This window comes from Melanotaenia boesemani, chromosome 2 (assembly GCF_017639745.1).
Source record: "Melanotaenia boesemani isolate fMelBoe1 chromosome 2, fMelBoe1.pri, whole genome shotgun sequence".
Lineage (NCBI taxonomy): Eukaryota > Metazoa > Chordata > Actinopteri > Atheriniformes > Melanotaeniidae > Melanotaenia > Melanotaenia boesemani.
The window spans coordinates 25,308,306-25,329,513 of NC_055683.1; the positions used below are offsets into that span (position 1 = coordinate 25,308,306).

The 21,208-nt window shown below is 38.7% G+C and overlaps 1 protein-coding gene across 2 annotated transcripts in view; it reads right to left on the reverse strand.

Moving 5' to 3' along the window:
- The window catches only part of prkar1b (protein kinase, cAMP-dependent, regulatory, type I, beta), a 66,048-nt gene that overhangs the window by 22,037 nt on the left and 22,803 nt on the right, over positions 1 to 21,208 (reverse strand). For both annotated transcript variants that reach the window (XM_041973925.1, XM_041973934.1), the window contains 2 exons: positions 3,129 to 3,190; positions 324 to 370 (listed from right to left, as the gene is read on the reverse strand). In XM_041973925.1, the coding sequence (XP_041829859.1) occupies positions 324 to 370; positions 3,129 to 3,190 (109 nt within the window). The remainder of the gene's footprint in view (positions 1 to 323; positions 371 to 3,128; positions 3,191 to 21,208) is intronic.

A 21,208-nucleotide genomic window follows, 5' to 3' on the forward strand; every position in this document is an offset into this window, starting at 1 on the left:
TGCCTTCACAGAGTGATTGACTCTAAAGCGCCATGTTCAGATTGTCATCGGACTGGAACTAGACTTTAAAGAAGAACAAAACATGGAGGCAAATCTAAAAAAACTACACATTTGTGGGAAGAAATTGTCTCAACATGAGTTTAGTAGGCTGGGTTTTCCAGTGAGCCACAATCTTTCTTATAGATTACACATTAAAACAGGTAAATGAGAGTTACACTGACAGAAGGCACACTGGAATCCCCTTTAATGGAATACTTTGCTTTGAGTCACTTAATGAATAATGTATGATAAGAAATGACAAAGTGCTTGTGTGTGTTACTTACGTCCACTTCGCCTTGGTCAATCACATAGAAGTTGTCGCCTTCATCACCTGAACAAGAGAGAGACAAAGAAACGTGTGAGCTTGTGAAAGTCTGAAAGTGAACCTACCAGAAAGCTTGTTAGCTCACAAGCCACCTGCTAACAAAATCAAATACTGATCATGTGATAAAGAGATGGTTATAGGAGAATGAAATATAGAGTATGCTACGGAAGAGTGACAAAGCTACAGCAGGCTGCTATTCAACAAGATGAGTAAATTTTGCAACATCACCAGTGGCCAAAAAAGCTTTGCTTAAATTCATTTGCTCTGATGAGCATTTCGGTCCTCAGCGTACAGGGCAAAAGGTAGTTTATGAGTACTTCAATGTTAAGAGTATTATGTTTGTTGGAACAACTGAACTTGTATTTTGAGTGTTAACACATAAATGGCCTCTAAGCTTCTGGGCATGTCCAGTTTCAAAAGTGCTACTGCAGAAAGTTGAAGTAATAGCAGTGTCCATTACTTGTACTTTAATAGCGGAAACTTTGAAACAGAAGTGCCTGAGCTTGCAGAGCTACAACTTTTCATTATAATATAAAAAAACTGAGAGATTCATACGATGGTGGACAACTGTTGTGATGAGCTTTATTTATCCTGTTCTATTTACAGTATTATAGCATGATTTACTATAACTGCAAAGCGGGGAACTCAAAACGTTTACTGCTCTGCTTACTGAATCCTGGCAGAGCCACTAATAGTACAAATTGAAACTATGAAGTGATTCATTGGCGCTGGCTGGTTGATGTCTGGTAAAAGCCTCTAGTCTAGAGATAAGGCTAAAAAATGGCAAGTGTTCCTCTAATTATGCTATCCATTACATAGAGTTCACGGGAAATCATTAAAAAGGACAGCCAGCCACATACACAAGCACTACAAAGCTCTTCCTACCTTTAACAATAGGATGTAAATGCAAATAGATTCAGAGGCACAAGAGGGGAGTGATGCATGAGTCTAAATGACACAAGTATGCATATCTGTGCATCTAGTAGGTACCAAGTCAGGGTGTGACTGTGTGTGTATTTTGTGTGTGTATTTTTAACCTAAAGAGCTGAAAGGATGAGAGTGCCCTGTGAGTAAAGTTCACAAGAGTTCACACGCCTAATTAATACTGAGTGGAGTGCAGGGCTCGTTAATCATACAGCTCTATTTGTCACACAAAACGCTCCTTGTCTGTCCTAGTGAAGACCCCATAGATACATACACACATATATGCTCAACCTGCTGCAACCTGGCCCTCAGCTAATTTTTCTTCTCTCTCTTTCATCTCCTCTATCGCTCTTTCAGTCCCCCTCTCACTGTGTCTGTCTTTTCTTCTGCTCTTCCTGTCTTTTATCACTTTGGTGCCCAAGCCTTTGTTTTCTGCCTTTTGCTTAAGAGTGCAGGCAAATATTTGACCAGAACTTGGACACACACAAAAACACACACACAGTCATGCAAGCTGGTGTATGCCATGTGGTCTAGTTTCAACACAAGCTAATTGTTGTACGCTTAGCTCAGGTTCTATGGTTTTGCTGAAAAGAACAACATGGGTACATCCTCAACCTCTGAGGTGTTTTGTACCCACAATGCTGCAGCACCGATATTTCTAAACGTTCCTATACAAAATAATATTCAAAGACACAATAAACTATAATTGTAAAACTGAATATCTGAATTAGAAGTAAATAATAAGCAGAAGAGCCCGATGAAAATACCTTTCTATCTTTTATGTTTTGATAAAGTAAATTCATCCTATGTTTAAATACCAGCCTAGCCTCACAAATATAAGTCCTTACTGTGTCTAAATAGTGTGTGAGTAGCCAGTAGCATGGTTGGTTTCTTGAAGCTGTACAGTAGTCCAGACATTAGCCATGACATCAGCACTGTATATACCACATTCAATAGTGTATATAACAATGGACTGTCTGGGACTGGGGGCCCTGCAAAGTTAGCTAGCTTTATTATCACCAAATTAGGACCGATATACTCCTGATGATGTCTTAAGAGTTGGTAGGAGAGTCTAAGTGGTTGTCCAGGCACCAACACTTTTCTGTGTGCGTTTGTGTGCTGTAAACTATGCTGTAAAATATGTGATTTTGTGCAGGTGTTAACATACTATTATCTGAAAGTGGGAATTTGTCTGCAAGAATGTGTGTTTTCAGTGCTTTAAAATATGTGATTAAATGTGTCTGTGTTTGATAGGAGTTTCAGAGGGAGAGACCTGGAAAAATACAGTCTGGCCCTGCTGGTCTGTGTTTCTTCAAAGTCCAGGGATGACTAGAGTCAAGGTTTTGATGACTGTCAGGCAGAAGAGAGCGACCCAACAGCTGGCGCAGGCTGAAGGAATGTGTTAGTGGGGCAATGAGAGGAAAAGGGAGTGGCAAGATAAAATAAACATGGCCAGTGGTGGCAGTGCAATAGATGCATTCTTCAAGATAAGGCCATTGTGGATAATTGAAGAAAGCAGCATCTTAATTGCTTCCTTTTCTTTAAAGTGGTTTAGTGGTTCAAATCTATGTTAAGACAAGGTCACTCATTGCATCAGACAGCTGGAAGAACTTTCCCTTTAGCAAAATATCTCCAGCTAATTTTTCCACATCGGTCTTTAATGGTCTTAATAGGAAGAAACTCCACTTTCAAAGTTGACTATTTAAATTCTGCGACTAATACAACTTTGGGCTTGTTTCCCTAACTGGTTCAAATATGTAAATCTGTTCTAATTTAGTTTGACATGACCCAAAAGCATGACTTTTACATTAATTAGTTTCATAAAAACATTCATACAAACCTTGCTGGATAACTGTTTCTCCTGCAATATGGGTGACCGGGAACATAGCATCAAATATGTCACTGAAAAAGAAAAAGAGGTGGAGAGAGGTAGGTAGGTAGGAGGTGGGGAGATGGGGGGGAGGACACAGGTTATATTGATTGAGTCTTTATTTGAGCACAAAACAAAATAAAAAGATATAAAAGTGCAAGCATATATCCCACATACTTGTCATTTGATACCATATCCATTTCTTTAAACTGTTTACTGCACAACTAATCTCAGACAAAAGAATATACAATACATACAAGACAGTTTTGTGGAGGAGTGATGTGACAGAAAAGACAGCAACCATCATCACTGTGTAAGCTCTATCAGCAGGTAGTGAATGCCAAGGAGACATTCCTGAGAACTCTGGCTGACCCCAATACACACACCAACAGGCACAAAAACACATGTACATCTGCACAAACCACATCCATCTGAACATGTGCACAACTGATTTCTTCATCATCACCCAAATCCATGCAAACACACAGTATCCCCAGTTAAAACCATCAAAAAGAACATGACTGTTTTGTTTCAGGCCATGATCAAAGCCTGCATTTCTGAGGGCATCTTCTCTTAGAGGTGCTGAAAGAACAAACACAATGATACCAGTAACTGGGTACTTAATTTATGTTTTAGCCCAGCAAGGAAAGCTCCCATTAGACTGTTGCTAATCGGGCTGTTTGAAATTGTTTGAAATTTCAGGCATGAAGCCTGAAAAGATTATCACTCCACTAGTGGAATGTGTTAGGACAAGAGACGTATCCTTCCTCTCCTACTCTCTGCCCGTCTCTCACCTTCAGGCTGTATTTATTCATCTAATCAGTTGCATACCACCCGTCTTAAAGAGAAATATATATATAAAAAAAAAAACAATAAAAGAGGGTCAGGCATATCAAAGACACAAGAACTGCTGAGTGAATGTGGGGCAAGTCTGAGCCCGCTCTTAGTTATGTTTGTGCGTGTGTATGACACTGAATGTGTGTATTTGAGCAAGTATGTCTGCATCTGAGTACATGCTGCCTATGAAAACACACAGGTTTGTACAAACTAATTTGTGGGTGTGAAACAAGCATGTGTTCCTGATGGTGCACTGGACTGCGTAGAACTAAGCAAGACAACTTGCAGCACACTGGTCTGCAAAAACAATGTTGTTTTTTATGAAGTTCTTATGTTAAAAAAGCAAGATATGGGAAGAAAAAAAGCTGTAAGTGCACATGTGTTTGGAGAGATCTTAGGATGTTACTGAGTGGTTTAGAAATGAGAGGGCCCTGCTGGTATTTATTTATGTGACACTGAATAGAAAGCAGACTTAAGAAGATGGACTTCAGCCAACTACACTAACAGGTAGGGCCTGTGTGTTGCAGCTGGCCACTGACTCACATAAACTTGAGGACACACAAACATGTAACCCCCCCCCCAAAAAAAAGCATTAAATAAAAATTTAAAAAGCACATTGCTGGTATTGCAATATATTTTTGCCAATGCAGTTTTGATGAAAATGTCCACAATGGCATGACTTGGCACGCAAGCTCCCACACTTTGATGGCAGTTAGTCAGACTAACATCTGCAGGAGCGCCCTCAACTCTTCTCACATCTGTGACCACCTGTGCTTGGCACGGAGTCTGTTTATTCAGGGAACTTTGGAGCAGTTGGTTTCAAGTCACGTATTGCTAATGATCTGTGGTTTATGAAAATAATTACCTTAGCCAAACAAAGTTCAAAAGCATATATGCATTTCCTGAGGAAAAGAAACAGAGCAAATGCAGTGATTACATGTTGTGATTTTCTAGGTTTTGACAAAACTATTAACGTAAATAGGAAAACAACACGAGTGATGTGCTTTTGAGGATGACAAGTTGAACTTTCGTGTGTGCATATTGGCATTGATGATGGTAACACATCACACATTTAAGCAGGTTGGAAGAGTGGGTGACATGCTTATAACAAAGGGATCAAAGACGACGAGCAATCCTGTTTTCAAGTAATTACACATTACCACCTCTCTTTTTCTATGTTCCACCTATCTCCATCCATTGAGTGAATGCATCAGTGAGCACAACAAAGACACTTATGATGGTAATTACCTCCCGACATATCTACCCATCTCTCTTTCTCATTCTTTATCCCAAACTTCCTCAAAGTCTGTGCTCAATCACTTTTCCCCTTCCTCTCCCCTCTCAATTCCCTCTTTCTTCCTTCTATTTCTCTTACTGCTCCACCTATTTTGCCCATCTCTTGGTCTAACACCCCCCTAGATGAAGTGATTAATCTTGTCCTTTCCGCTACCTGTAGCCCCTTTGACCTTATGAAAAGGCAAAGCAACCCCACTAACAAAGGATGTGCTATTCTGACAGACACAGATAGAAAGACAGAGAGGCAAAGAAACCCTGTAGAGAGAGGGGGGAAGCTAGGAAGCTCATCTCCACCCACCCTAGACTGTGATACAAAGCTCACAAAGCTTCTGTCATGGTTGTGATATGTCAAGATACTTCCCAACAAGCAACCAATATTGCACTGTGTATTGCTCATTATGAAGCAATGTATTCTCTGTCCAAACTGATAAGTCAGAAAAATGCTGACACCTCAGGTAGCACTTTGTACATTGTGAGTGTATGTCTCCATGCATGTTTGTGAGCATTTATGAGCAAATGACAGGAAAAGTTTATGTTTTCCTTCATTCGCTCCTCAACAGTGGAGCAACAGTTTATCATTGTTCTCAAACAGTCATAAAAAGTGTTTAGCTTAGGGGAATTTTAGTCATTAACAAAATCAAATCAGGCCTGCTTGTTGTGGCTGGATTGTTTGTTGTTTTTCCAGGTTGGCAATGACAGCCTCCCTCCCTCACTCACCTCTTCCCTCCCTATTAATCTCTCTTCCAGTGCAGCTGTTTATTTGTTCAGCAGCTAACATCTTATCTTTTACATTACTAAATCAACACACAGCACTGCCATTACACTAATAACACCAAAGGGCTTTTTAACAGCACGACGTGCCGCCATGTCTTTGTGTTTCTTAATGGGCCGCAGAATGTTGAGTTACACAAGACCTTAATGTGAAGCCCATCCAGAATGCTTGCTCTGTTTGAGCAGTGGAGGTTTTGTAATATACAGAATAATCAACAACTGCACTACATGAGGGAACTTCCCAGCTCTCCACGTTGTGTCTCAGCTTGGCAGAAACATGCCACTGGTTTGGCTGGCAAAGTGTTCATGCCATTAAGGCTTAAGGGAGTATTTTTCATTGCTACAAGTGATTGCAATTGAGGGTGCTGATTCTAGAGAATCAGAACAATAGTCTTTGTTATGGCAGTCTAAACAATTCAAATTATAAATGATGGCCTGAGGACACTAGATGCACAATCAGGTTGGAAAATATGTGCAAGTTTTATGAGGTACCAAAGACAGACAAGGTGATCCAATATAATGTGGCAGTGAAACATTGTTTCCCTGTTTACATGCTTGTTTTTCATACACCCTGCAGCCATTAAGCTATAGACATAACAATGGGCTCATATGTATTAATCATTTCTGCTGGTTCTCCTTCCCAACACTTCGGAAACATGGGAATGTTACACAGAAAATATGCACCATGCTTGCTGCACTCTACCTAAAATTAAAAGATTTTAGATGACAGCATACTCAAGAACCTTAAGTGGCAGGTTGCTATGAATAACACATAAAACAGTACTGATTTTTGTTTGGCTGCAGCTGTGATTAGTCAGCATTACACTTAAAGCACAAGCTAAGTCACAAATATGAGCATGCAAACATAAATTAGATTTCCACTGAGTGGGATAAAAAGAGCTGTTTTTGCATGAGATGATAGCAAGCTGGAAAACAGCTTTATGAGGCTGACTAAGTGCTGCACATTTTAATGTCCAGTGTTTAAAGTTCTGTGCAGAGCCAAAGTTACTCACATGGAACAACTTACCCCACTGAGCGGTTTGTGTAGAAACAATAATTTTTGCTTTTATATTACACTTCCCATTACATAACCGTTCAAGCAAGCACATGCTCCGATGTTTTCAGATGCAGACACAAACCACTGATAAGAGGCAATGCTATTAAAAAGTGAGTGAGAGACAGAAAAAAGGGGGAGACGAGGGAGGGATAATTATAAAGCCCAGAAGCATTCAGGGAGGATATTTAAAACATGAAAGCTCTTGACACGTGCCCCCATTCACTCTCAAAACCAAGCTAAAAAAATTATTTATTAACAAACAAAAGCTAATGCCAACACAAGCCCATTTTTTTCAAAATTAGCCATTAAACCCTAAGCAACTGACGTTTTTATCATGTCTGAAAATTGATAATGAAAAAGGAAAGGAAACCCTAAAATAAACCTAAGCCCTCTGTCATTCATTCTTTCAAAAGCAATCAAACCCAAATTAATGTATAATAATAACCATTAAATGGGGTGACTATACACTTTTCGGGGGGGTGAGGAGGCTACCATTTGTACATGTAGTACACCTCAGCTTATATAAGCTGTTTTCTCCAGATGTACACTGCTGAGAATTTCCTGCCTGTGCAGCTTTTTTTAAAAAAATATTCTAGAAAGTTTTTACAAGGTCCTTCTATTTATCTGAGCTGATGAGAGCTGAAGGTGGAGGCACCATGAAGCGCAGCGGTGGTCCTCGAGGTTTACAGGTGGACATTAACAGTTTATGGTTGGTGGCAATGACCACTTACTGACGGCCAACAGGGTGGGAGGATGCCAGGGCCAGATGAAGAGAAAGTCAACCTTTACTTTTCACAAACTCAACTGACCTTTTCCCATCTGCTTTTCAATTTGGTCATAAGGGCTCTAAAACACCAGTCTCATAAACATCATCAGCTCCAAGATACACTTGGCTTACATTTGTTTTGCCATGGTCTAACAAACACTCAGTTTTAATTTTAATTAGGATTTTGGAGTGAACTGGAATTTTGTATTAAAGATCTAGTAAGGGCTCACATTCACATACGTGGAGTGTGTAATTAAATGTTGGAAGTTGTATTTGAAACTAACAGAGGGCAGAGAGAACAATGTGTTAAAACCACACACCTGGCTCTGGTTGGTTTATAAGGGGTGTAAACATGGATGCATCCTGTTGCCTTTACATGTAGAAGTGTGTCTGAGTATGTGTGCACTGCTGGGATAAAAGACCTGAGGGCCAGTGCAGTCATGTTAGTGATCTGCATGACCTGTAGACTTCTGCTAAAACCAAGTAAAGGAATCTGTCATTTACACATACTGAATTGACCAGACCACCGGAGAAGTGAAGAGAGGAGGGGTTGGTGTGAAAAAGTTTAAAATACTAAATATATTATTTAGATTTTCCTAAATTCAACCCCTTTTTTGGAAGTGTTCCAGTCCAGTTCTAAGGTACAATCTTCCCTAGTTGTTTAATGCCAGTTCTGAAATGTCAGGCATGTTACACACATCAATAAATCTGTTACACTCAATATTACAGCAGCATGAGATGCATAATTTTCTGCTTCAACCTTGTCAAATAAAAACTAACCAATCAGCAAGCTTGAAGCATTAAACTGATGACATGACATATTGCTTCATAAACTAGCTGTAGTTGTAGCTGATATCAATTTGAGCATAATTTCGAAACAGCATAATAAATCTGTTGGCTCAATTATGAGCAAATGACAGTTTTGTGGAAATCGGCCATACTCTGAATCACTGCTTTTTTTACTTTTTACTTTGTTTTTTTTTCCATTATGAAAATCATTGATAGTCAAGCAAGTAATACGTTGGATATAACCAATGGGGGCCTAAAATTAGATCAGATGATTTTACATAAACAACAGGTTTGTCTTCAGGCAGGATTAGCTTCTTATAGTAGAAAAGAAAAATTAATAATAATAATAATAATAATAATGGACCAACGCTTTCCTGAAACTTTTGAGCCTAAATAAATCAGTAGTCTTCAGAAAAAAAATAATATTGAACTACCACTGAACTGGCATTAGCAGCCTGGTAACGTGTCAATGCCAATTTCATGCACGGCCAATTCAGTTTTATCATGGCCACACCATTTCTCATACCTACCCTATCAGTAATTTTACTCATAATGAGAATGTACTTCAATGGGAAGACTGGGAAAGCCAAAATTAACAAGACTTGCCAAACACCTTTTTAAACACACATGCCTAAACATGGATATATTCATGCTTTCAGAAAGTTTTTTTTTTTCCCACACAACAATTTCCACCTGTTTTAGCTTTATTGGGTACTCTTCGAAATACTTGGAAATTTACATTTTCAGCCACAGAGAAGAAACTCTTCCTGCGCTAAATCAAAGTGCACATATTCACATTTGCATCAGGGAGGTGAGAGCCAGTGAAAGGACAGGAAGAAAGAAGCAGCCTAAGGATTAGGAATGATGATGCAGTGTTGCAGTGAGCAGTTTATGTGCAGATGTGAGAAAAAAGGACATGTCACTTGAATCAATTAAATAACAAAGTATAAGATCCTAATCTAATTTGGGTTCAGCTTTCTCTGCCATTTGGCGGGTACCTGGCTTTTGTTTACGTCCACACTTTCAGGTCTCTCACTAGCAAACTGTGTTAAAAACATTTCTAAAACATGATGTTTATCCACCGTATTCACTGCACCCCATCAAGATGGAAATGGAGGATTAAAATCTACTTGTTAATTTCATTTTTGGGTGCTGTTCATGAAGCTGCAGCCAAGGACACAACTCAGGGAAAAAAAATTATAAAATAAAATACTCATCAGAAATTCTGAATAAGACAGAGATTAAAAAGACAAAAGCCACTGCTGAACCACTGTAAACAAACCACGGGTACTACCACAATTCTGTGTGTTGGTGATGTCAGTGTGATTCTCCATACAGATGGCCCCAGCAGCTTACAAAGCAGGTGTGGACACATTTGGGATTTCAAACAAAGGAAGGCAGTAAAGTCAAGTACTCAAGCAACACTACAAATTTGCAAGCACATGTGGCTAGACACCACGACAAAGTACCGTTAAAGGAAACTACCTCGACTTCAACTTGTGCAACCAAAATAATGCAGTCAGTACTTTGTTTAATTTGGAAAAGACATGCGCCTTCTGGGTGTTGTGGAGAATGAGGGATTTTGTAATATGATTAAAATGCTAGAACCCCGTTACACACATCACAGATACTGCTCTGCTGAAGTTGTACAAAGATGTCAGACTCTCAGCTCAGCAGAGAGAGTTGCTTTGACCTGTGATATTTGGACTTCGAGGGCCACTGAATCATATGTGACTCTTACAGCATATCACATAACTGACCAGTGGTTTTAGTCCCATATACTGCAAACTCGAGTCGTGCATGACAGTCACAAAGGGAAACAAATTGCAGAGTTACTTAAGGAAGCTGTGACTGAATGGGAATTGAGTGCAAAGGATCCCACTGTTGTTACAAATAATGCATTGAACATGACAGTCACGACAAGACATGACCCACGTACAATGTTTTGCACACAATCTGAATCTTACAGAAGGCACTGAAAATACAATCAGTGCTGTGACGTCTTGGCAGAATCAGACATGTAACAGTCTTGTTCAGGTGCAGCACAATAGCCAGCGAACAATTAAAGCAGAAACAGCACCTGCTCCAGCTACCAGCTCATAGATTGATCACAGATGCTATTACAAGATGGAACAGTTCCTATGATATGATGTAATGATTTTTGGAACAGCAACCATGTGTGCAGCTCTGCTTTCAGTAGAGGTCAGGGAGAGTGAAACAGAAATCTTCAGTTTCAGTGAGTCTGACATCACGTGTGCAGAGGACGTGGTCAGGGTGCTCAAACCTATGAAGGATGCCACACTGGTGATGTCAGAAGAGAGTGTGCCAATGCTGTCCACCATTGCTCATCTTCATGCCAAGCTTGTAATGGCTGCAAAAGAAAGTCTTGATGACACACTGACAGTCAAGGACATCTAAGCTGCTATAGCACAAGATTTGGAAAAGAGATATGTCTTTGAGAGAGGAACACTATGCATCACATCAGCTGTTGATCCAAGGTTTAAGGACCTGCCCTTCCTGTCTAAAGAAGAGACCAGTGAGATCCTTTCCAGACTAATGAATGCTGTAGTGGCTGTGATAAAGAAGCAACAGAATTTAAGAAAATCAATTAATGAATGATACTTAGAGAAAATACACTCAAGTTATAACTAAGTGCAAATCTGAGTACATACAGTTAATGAAGTATATGATGACATATGGTTTTATTAGTTGCAATTGGATAAATGTGTATTTAATAGTGTATAATAGCATGAATCTTGGATTTAAATTTTAGATTTCTGTTGCATTAATAGTAGTTGAATTACATGTTTTCAGCAGCGAAATAATAAAGCGACAAGCGGGTGGAGAATGTCCCAGAAGAGGCTGATTACCCACTTATTGAGGACAGCCCTGTCTCCATCCGTAAGCCACTCCAAAAGAACCCAAGGACTTCATGTGCATTGGCAGACTTGCTTGGAGCTAGTTTGCTCACACCAGTGACAAAACAGCACAAAAATCTGAGATCAAGAAGTTTACAGATGAGACCTCTTTGCCTCTTACAAGAAATCCTCTCATTTATTGGAGGGACAATGAATATGTGTCCTCTCACCTATCCAGAGCAACAAGGTGTTTCCTGTGCATTCCTGGCAAGTTTTCTCCTCTGCAGGAGACACAGTGAATGCACAGAGAATTGTCCTGAAAGCTGAGCATGTGGACCAGCTTGTATTCCTGCACCAAAATTTTGAGATAAAAAAATAATCTGAGAATGAGTCTTTTGATGAGAATCTCGAGATCTGAGAATGTTAATTTTTTTATTGTGTTTATATAGGCAGGTGGGTAAATTCATTTTTTTGTGTTTTAATTAAAGAGTTTTTAATGGTGAAAGTTGTAGGCCTTTGTACTTTATTTTGTTAAAACAAGTTTACATATTTTGCTAATGTTTATTTGAAGAATCCTATAAGCATATTTTTTATTATTTATAGGGATGTATGTGTTAAAATGATCACAGTAAAATAGTTTGATTTTGTAGGGAGCATATTTTGATAAATACTGATGTGCTCAATATTTATGGTCTCAATGTTACACGTTTTATATGTTTGTTTCTTTGTTCATCTTGCACATAAAGAGCAAGTGTCTCTATTCTGTAGTGAAATGTAAATACCTCTTCTTATTTAGTGAGCTGATGTCCAGCATGTTATAGCTTTGAGGCTTTATTATGCTGTGACAGTTTTCTTACGATTAAATTCTGGTAATGAAAAGTTGTTTATAGGATCGCAAAATCTTATTGCTGCCCCTGTATTGTGATGCAGTCATTTTTCTCTCCTGTATTGTGTTTATACACTATTGTAAAGATTTGTTATGGTTTAAAAGAAATGAACATATTCAGCTAAATTTCAGGGTACATTGGTGGCCTGGTGATGACATGGGTAGAGGCTCTCTAATGCACTTTTGTGTGAATCAAGTGTGACAAGACAAGCCCTACCTGATGATCCAACACACACCACCTGCTGGTGCAGCTATGATGTCAGCCTAAAAACATGAATAACAGGCCCAGCCCTACTGCCTCTCCCCTTATTTCCTCTCCCTTTCTCTTCTTCCCTTCTCCCATTTCATCAGTATTGTGATTTGTCTACTTTCTAACTTTTTCTAAAAAAAAATCTTTTTTTCTGCTTACTTCAACTCATTTTCCTCATGCTGTCAGTCTAGATCACATTTTCAATACTCAGGGATTTTCACACTTTCCTGACGCCCCTCTCTCTGTTATTCTTTGCCCCAGGGCAGGAAAAAGCGAGTTCTTCCTCCACTTAGAAAGAAAAAGGGTCAGGTTGAATCAGGCGCTGACAGGACTAAGCTTCTGCCTCTCTGATGTGTCTACAGCCGACGTGTCACTGCAAACAGTGAAAAGGGGAGGGGGGGATGGGGGGTGTAGATTTACTCTCTTTCTAACCCATTAACGTCAAGCCTGAAAGAAGTATTTAACTCAATGCACATTGATATACTTTCCATAGATAAAATACCCATATAAATTATGTACTGGTGATAAGCACTTTACCTCTCCAATTCCTTCCCTATAACACACATATACACACACATCCTGACGTGTCACTTAACATCACAAGGAATGCAGCCAACTTAAGGGCATGTTTTTTCCTCTCTCCTCCATCCGTCCCTCTCCCCCATCATTCCCACCTCACAGACAAAAACTAGAACAAAATAAGAATTTGAGTAGCACATCAGGATCTAAGTTGTCCTTTGTTGAGTTTAAATCTGGGAGCTGTTTACACAACATGACACACAACACACGCATGTATACATGCTGAAACAAAGACGTAGGAAACAAAAAACAAAAAAAAAAAACACGGGGGCAAGGGAAGACAAATGAATGAAGGTGGTATTCCATGCTGAACTGCAAAAACACTATAGTGTACTGGTATGGATTATTGATTGCATATGTGTTTAAACTTCAACAAACAATATTATGAGCAATGATAATGGTGCCTTGGGTGCACAGAAGAGAAATAGCTAACATCTGACTAATGTAAGGCCATACTTTAACTACACAGTTTACCAAGCAGACAGACAGACAGACAGACAGACAGACAGACAGACAGATAGATAGATAGATAGACAGATAGATAGATAGATAGATAGATAGATAGATAGATAGATAGATAGATAGATAGATAGATAGATAGATAGATAGATAGATAGATAGATAGATAGATAGATAGATAGATAGATAGATAGATAGATAGATAGATAGATAGTTTTTACTGGTTGTTTTTGGCTTGGCTTCAAAAACTACAGTGAAACTGATACAATTAAAATAACATTTTAGCCTACAACTTCTTATTGCCAAGGATTTTAAAAGTGACAAAGAAATTAAATCAACATAAAACACGAAACTGTTTTGTCCATTGAAGTTTCAGAAGTGTATGTTTACACTGTTTTGTGTAACCCTGCCTACAAACTGATTGATGACTTACAGCAGACCTCCCTGCTAATGCAAATCAACAGAATAATTTTGCCTTATTAACTAACCACAGATATATAAATCATAAAATGAATTTAATTAATTGTGCAGCCAAATAACCTTCTTGATAGTTATTCTATGCACTGTTGATAAGTAACAGTATTATTCTTGAAACTCTTGCAGGAAAGCTATGACCTAAATATCTCAGTCACTTAACAGTGTCCTAAAATCTGCAACACGAGCTCTATGAAATTCCCCATACTGAAGCTCATCAAGCATGGAAATGGGCTGAGCGGCTCTAATCTAAATTAAACTCAAACAGAGTGACACCATCAAACCAATGAGGAGGTCATGGGAGAATTAACACACTATAACAGGACTGTTGTCTGTGCCTGTGCACTGGAACCTATCGCAGTTGCATAGACAAAGCAGACGTGATGTATACAATAGGAGGCCATGGGGCAACCCAGGCGATTCTGTCAGGCACTAGGCTGCTTCATCCCTGAATAATGTGTGGTGGTCAGTGTGTGGGTTGTGCTTTGGACTGACTGAGCTATAAAGGCAATGAAGGGTTGCAGGAACATCATGTTCTCACAGCAAAGGAAAACATTGGCTTGTCATGCACACGTACATATTTACCCTATATATTCATTCACATGAAAAGAAACGTGACACTTTCCACGATCATAACTGACATGAATCACTCCTTACTAGTTTACAAATAAAGACACAGGTGCCCATACCATGCTGTATATCTCTCCCTGCCTTTGCCCTTGTTGGCTTCCACTCTCACAGCAGTTTCATTCCAAGAGATGGATGTGGGGTGTACACCGTGAATGTTTGACATTTTGCACAGCCTCTGTGATAAGGTAAGTAAATAGTTATCTATACATATGCTTAAACAAGAACATATGCACATGCATGCAAGCACACACAATATAACCATAGTTACAGATGCACACACACACACACACACTCACTCACACCAATGGCAATATGCAGCTAAAACATAGCTAACTGGAAAACTGTCCTGCACACTCATGGGTACATTTTGGAAGAAATACAGAGTTCCAAAAGGACTCCAAATACCAACAATGCTACATTTATCACTACTTTCTAAGGATTTAATGAAATATGGATAAATTTAAGATGGAGAAGGATGACCAGAGGCAGAAAAGGTAGCAGGGGGACAGGTTGAAACACAGCTGATGGCATGAGAGAGGACAAAACTTTTGCAGTTATCTGTGCATTTGCATGCATGTTTAAGTTTGTGCTTCTGCATACATGTGTGCACTTGCTAACATGCTTGTTTGAATGTGTTTATGTGCTCTAGCATGCAAAGATACCTCCTGGCTGATAAGGATTTCCTACAAATTATATATTGAAAGTATATGCCCTATGGGCTGAATGAGTGTTAAGGTGAAGTTGGCTGAGATTAAGCTAAGATGTGATAAGCTTGAGGAGGTAAGACTAGTGGCTTGTTAGTTCTCTGTGCCCTGGGTGGTGGTGGGGATGGTCGAGGTTCAGTCAGGCCTGCAGCTCTCCTGTGGTGAGTGACCTCATCGCCTGGCCCCTGGCATTGTGGCAGCAGCACAAAGCCATGCAGGGGACGGAGAGAGAAGACTACACATGAATGTGGGGGAGGGACTGGCTGTGAGTGTCGATGTAGATGTGAATGAGCCTGCATGACTGAAAATAGGAGAAAGACAGGAATAGAAAGAGGGAAAGACAGAGAAAGTATTGAATTCAAAAAATGGGGAAAAAAGGACCACCAGGCTCTCAGAAAAAAGACAGGCATGAGAACACACACAGAGTCAATACAATCACACACTCAAATAAATGAACTGAACAAAGAACCCAGACCTGGTAATTTGTTCATACTACTGTTATTACACATCCTGCTGCAAAATACAAATCACACACACAACACTCTTTTACCTGAACAAGCAGGTAAACAGGTTTTCTAAAATATGGAGGGAGGGGGGCAAAAACAAAATAAACAATAAATGAATGACCATGAAGTTAACACAGTACACAATCAATAGGCTGTCTTAGAAAAACAATAAAAAATAAAAATAAGGGGAGGGGGGCATTTGGGTGAGGGATAACTAATATTCCATTCATCCATTCAGCTTCTGCATCTTGTTTACAGTGTATGCATTATGTGTTGCCAGGAAGGACAGTCTGCAAAAGTTCACCTGATTCAATTTGTACGAGTGTACAACCAGTGGGGATATGATCATCTTGAACATATGTTCTTGTTTGTTTATTGTCTCCATTACAGTAAAAGGACCAGGTCAGAAGAAGCAGTGAAGTAATAGTTTACACCTGGTTTGTCTGTGTGTGGCAAAAACACCCTCTAGGGGCAGCTATATAGTAACAACAGACACTGAGTGTACATTGATGGTGGACGTGTTCCTGCACTCTGTCACATTTCACCATTTTTTTATTTGTTGAAAGTAAATAAATAAATAAATGTATGTGACTCAGATATTGACCCTCATGTGCTGAAACACAAAGCTAGCCATCAGATATGGTGATGACGCCTGTGTTCATCTGATATGACTGATAATGGATTATCTCCGCTTGCATCCTCCTTGTTGCTTTGTCTCCACATACAGACCTTAAATAAACTTTTAAAGCACAAGACTAGGCAGCTTTTTTACCTGGTATTTTCGTGTCTTTCACTTTGCTTTTGTTTGCAAGTTTTCTGTCACTAACTGATCTATTTATTATTGTTTCTATATCTCTTCCAGCACAAACTGCACTCACACAGACTATCAGTACACTAAAGATGTTGCCTGTCCATCAGCAGGAGTTAGTGGAGAAGGTGCAGAGGTCAGAGTTTCAGGGTCAGGGGTCAACTAATCAGTCACTTCATCTACTCATTACTTTGCTTGTTAATTAGAGGATTAAAGCACCACCTTTTTACCATCTGTTTTAACTATTGTATTCACTGCTTTTAATGTTCTTTTTTTGACTACTGTATTCATATCATTCCAAAGAAAAGTAAACATCTAATTTACAGATAAAATACTGTACATACTTTGTGGCTCTTCTTCACTACGTATAAAAGATTAAATTATAGCCTTTGTGTAATATACATCTAAGTCCTAACCTGAAAAGATTCAATAAATCCTTTTGCCAGATGACAATGTCATTTTACTATACTGCAAACTCTGCCAAGACAGCTACAAAAACAGAACAAACGGGGTTTCCTGATGCATATCTGCCAGACTGTTAGCATGGATATACAGAGAGTAAGGCGTCAAGTGTGTTCACTATACCCCGAAGGGAGTGTTTCATATTATGAGGGAATTAGACTAAAATGGACAGACAGGAGCTGACAGCTTTAAGAGTGTATTTGTACTTTGTATGTCTCAAGAAAAAAGTAAACTAATCTCTGAAAGTTTCCTTGGCCACTTAAAGAATTATTGCTGCCTGATATGGTTATCTCCATCTTTGAACTCATACACAGAGAGGTTGGAGATCATCAAGGTCATTCAACCAACTGTGCAATAATGCTCACGAAAATAGGCTAACATTAACACATCACAATCTACCACTATCAGAAGTCTCATTTCATTTACAGTCAGAAGTTAGATAAGAAAACAGGATCTGTGTGTTTATACAAGCTATAATGCCTCTACTGACCACAAAAGACTTACTCTCATAAGGTTTTTAAGAGAGGGGAGTGGTGGGAAGATTGACTGGTAAATGAGGGTGCACCTGGATGTCATGCACTTGTATACATACAGGACTTATATACAAGTGTGTGTGTGCAGATACACATACAACCACAGCCGTGTAAACCTAACAAGTGGCTAATGCCATCTTCAAATTGGTGTAAACGCATATTTTCTAATTTAAAACTTTAATCAACAAAATATTCAAATCTACTGTAAGGGCTATCAGTTAGCTGAAACCTAAATACAATGAGACATCCTGATGGCACCGATAGGATGCTACAGTTGTACATTTACATCATTACTGCACATGTTTCTGCAGCCTGATCTGAGTTTAGCAAAGTAGGCTGAATGCAATGCAAAATCCTGGCTTTTCTTGTGATAAGGTTGTTGGTACTGGCAAAGCTTAATAAGATCATATTTGTAGCTAATGGGCAACAAACAGATGGACCCTTCTTTTGGTACACTTCCAGCAACACCATGTCAGAGGTTAGGATTTGTGTTGGAGAATTCCAGTTGCATAACCACACATAAGACATAAGTTTAGGGACCAACAATAGAAAAAGAGACAAACAAATTAAGATCATTCATTCATTTATTCTCTATGCTTATTAGTCCAATTCAGGGTCACGGGGAGCTGAAGCCTATCCCAGCTATTAACAGAGGAGAGGCAGGGTAAACCCTAGACAGGTCACCAGTATATTGCAGGGCTGATATTTATTAAAAAAAGAAAAAAAAATCCAAAAAAGATCTTTGAAATTTTAATTATGTCAAATTATTTAAACCAGGAGTTACTTGAAATGATTGAGAATTTCTAGTCATTTTAAAAACAAGAAACTCTGGTACAAAGGATGAAAGACAAATGTTTAAGACTCTCCACTACTTCAAGATCACCAGTTAAAATAAAGGAAAGTTGTGGTATCGCCCATATTGCCTCTATAATTCAAATTGATTTTTGCATAACATCCTTTCCATTGAAACACTGTTTAGATGTAACTAGATTTAATCCACTCAGCAAAGGCTTGTCAGTAAGACATTAACATTTTTCACCATTTACAGCAGAGCACTGACAACTAAAGACGTTGATTGTATCATATTGATAGTAGAAAACAAGGCATCAGACTGTGTCAAGAATCAAAGTGTTGTGGTGAGCAAAAAGGGTTGTTGTTTTGCAGTTTCAACTTTTTCCATAATGAAATCAACATTCCATCAAATACGAATAAACAAATATTAGGGCTTAAAATTTTTAATCAGATTAATCACAGCTTTCAAATTAATTAAGAATAATCACTATTCGAGACTGTGCCTTAAATTTGCCGTTTTTACTGTGCTGTATCAACATAAAGAGCAAATGCTACAAACATTTAGTGTTAACTGACCTTCCCTTGGGTATACGTCAGATGTCCAATGGTCGGTAAATGCAGCATGTAATGTACTTCTGTTGCTGTTCTAAATAATCTCTACCATGTTCTAGATCATAATTCAGAATTCATATATCATCATCTCACCAACCATCTCCATGGTTGGTGAGATGATGAGGATTACTATTGCAACAACACATCATCAGTAGGGTAAAACTAACCTGTCTCACGACGGTCTAAACCCAGCTCACGTTTCTATCTGTCATAGAACCAGCAGATATGACGACTGAAGCTGAACAGCCAACATTGATACTGATAAAACTGATAAAAGCATGTTTTTCTTTTTATAATTGAAGTGTGAGTGTTTATGTAGCAGTGATAAAAGTCCTACAGCAGCATCACCCGAAGTAAACAACTGTTGATAAACGGTTTGTTTTACACGTTTTTCTTCACTATTTTACATTAGATGATCACTTTAGTTATAATCATAAGTTCAATATTTCATAAAATCTAGACCTAAAAATAAAGGTCTCATGTGTGCCCCCTTTTCCTGGCCATTGCCCCTGTCTGGCCCATCATCAAAACCTTTCTAGACCGGCCCCTACATATCTTACGTATAAACCCTGTTTACCACCAGCCAGCTACTGTGTAAGAGAAGGTCTTGCCAAAAAACAATACTTTTGGGTAAATATGTGACGGTGTAAACCATGAATCGCTGGTTTCCTCCTTCTCAGCTGAACGATAAAGAAAAACAACAAAAGAGAAAAGGCGATGAGCTGATCACCGACATCCTTCATAAACAACATGAGAGGATGAGGAAGCAGCTGCTGCACAAACACAGAGACGAGCAGAGAGCCATTGGAGCAGACACGTTAGGAAAACGCAAAATCCTGCAAAACGCAGGATAAGTTTAAAAAAAAATGTGTGAAAAGTGAGGGTGTGGAACCCTCTTACTGTGAAAAGAGTGTACACCATCATTCTCCACAGGGGCGACGTCCATGGGTTGCTCCATTAATGTTATGTTTATTCTCAAATCTATCTATAGAGCCACCGGCTCATCTTTTCCATCTTTCCTCTCCATTTCCCGCTGTTATAACTGAGAAATTATGGATGTATGGTGCTTGTCATGCTGCACATGCGTTAATTGTGTTAAAAATATTAAAATATTAACACAATTAGCATATTAAAATAAATATAAATAAAAAATAATTATTAACAACCCTAATAACTATCTTTGCTAGAATCTGCAGATTTTCCTGTACATGGATAAAGCTGATTAATATGTTTTAATTATGTAAATACAAGAAGGGTCAGGCTACTTCAAAGGTCCAGTGTAAACAATGTACCGGCATCAAGTGGCTCAAACTGCAAATTGCAAGCAACTACATGCCCTGACTTTCATTTCAATGTGACAGGCACAAAACTGAAAAAACAATGTTTGGTTTTTTCATGGCTGTATAACATGATGGAATAAAAACCACATATATTATTTTCACATTCTTCTATTCTAATAAAAAAAGTGATTATTTCATGGCATTTCTACCAACACATCAATCTTAATGTTATACATTCAGTTAAACCTAATTTTAATGACAAAAACTGGGTTTTATAAAAATCTTTAGGAAAGTTTTATATCTAGGCAGCTGAGGAGAAATGGACTACACACACACAAAGACACACAGCTGGTGGAGCTCAAAAAGTTTGTGGCCATAAAGTCTGGCATATGGAATGGTGTGTTAATCAAAGACTCTGCAGTCTCAGCTGGAGCAGACACATTGGGAAAACATTCTGACATGCTTACTTGAGAATTTGCTTTGAATGTGTGTGAATGCATATGTGTCTGTGCATGTTTCTCATGATAATGTAATCCATGTCCTCCTTTGTAGTGATAGTGGTATTTGTATGCCTGGCTATCTGCTTGTGTGTGTTGATTTCATCCTTGTAATTTTTGCCCTCATCTCCCCACTGACCCTCTTCACAACTTTACCATTTCAATCAAACTGAAGTTTATGGTATTTATGTAAAGGATAACACA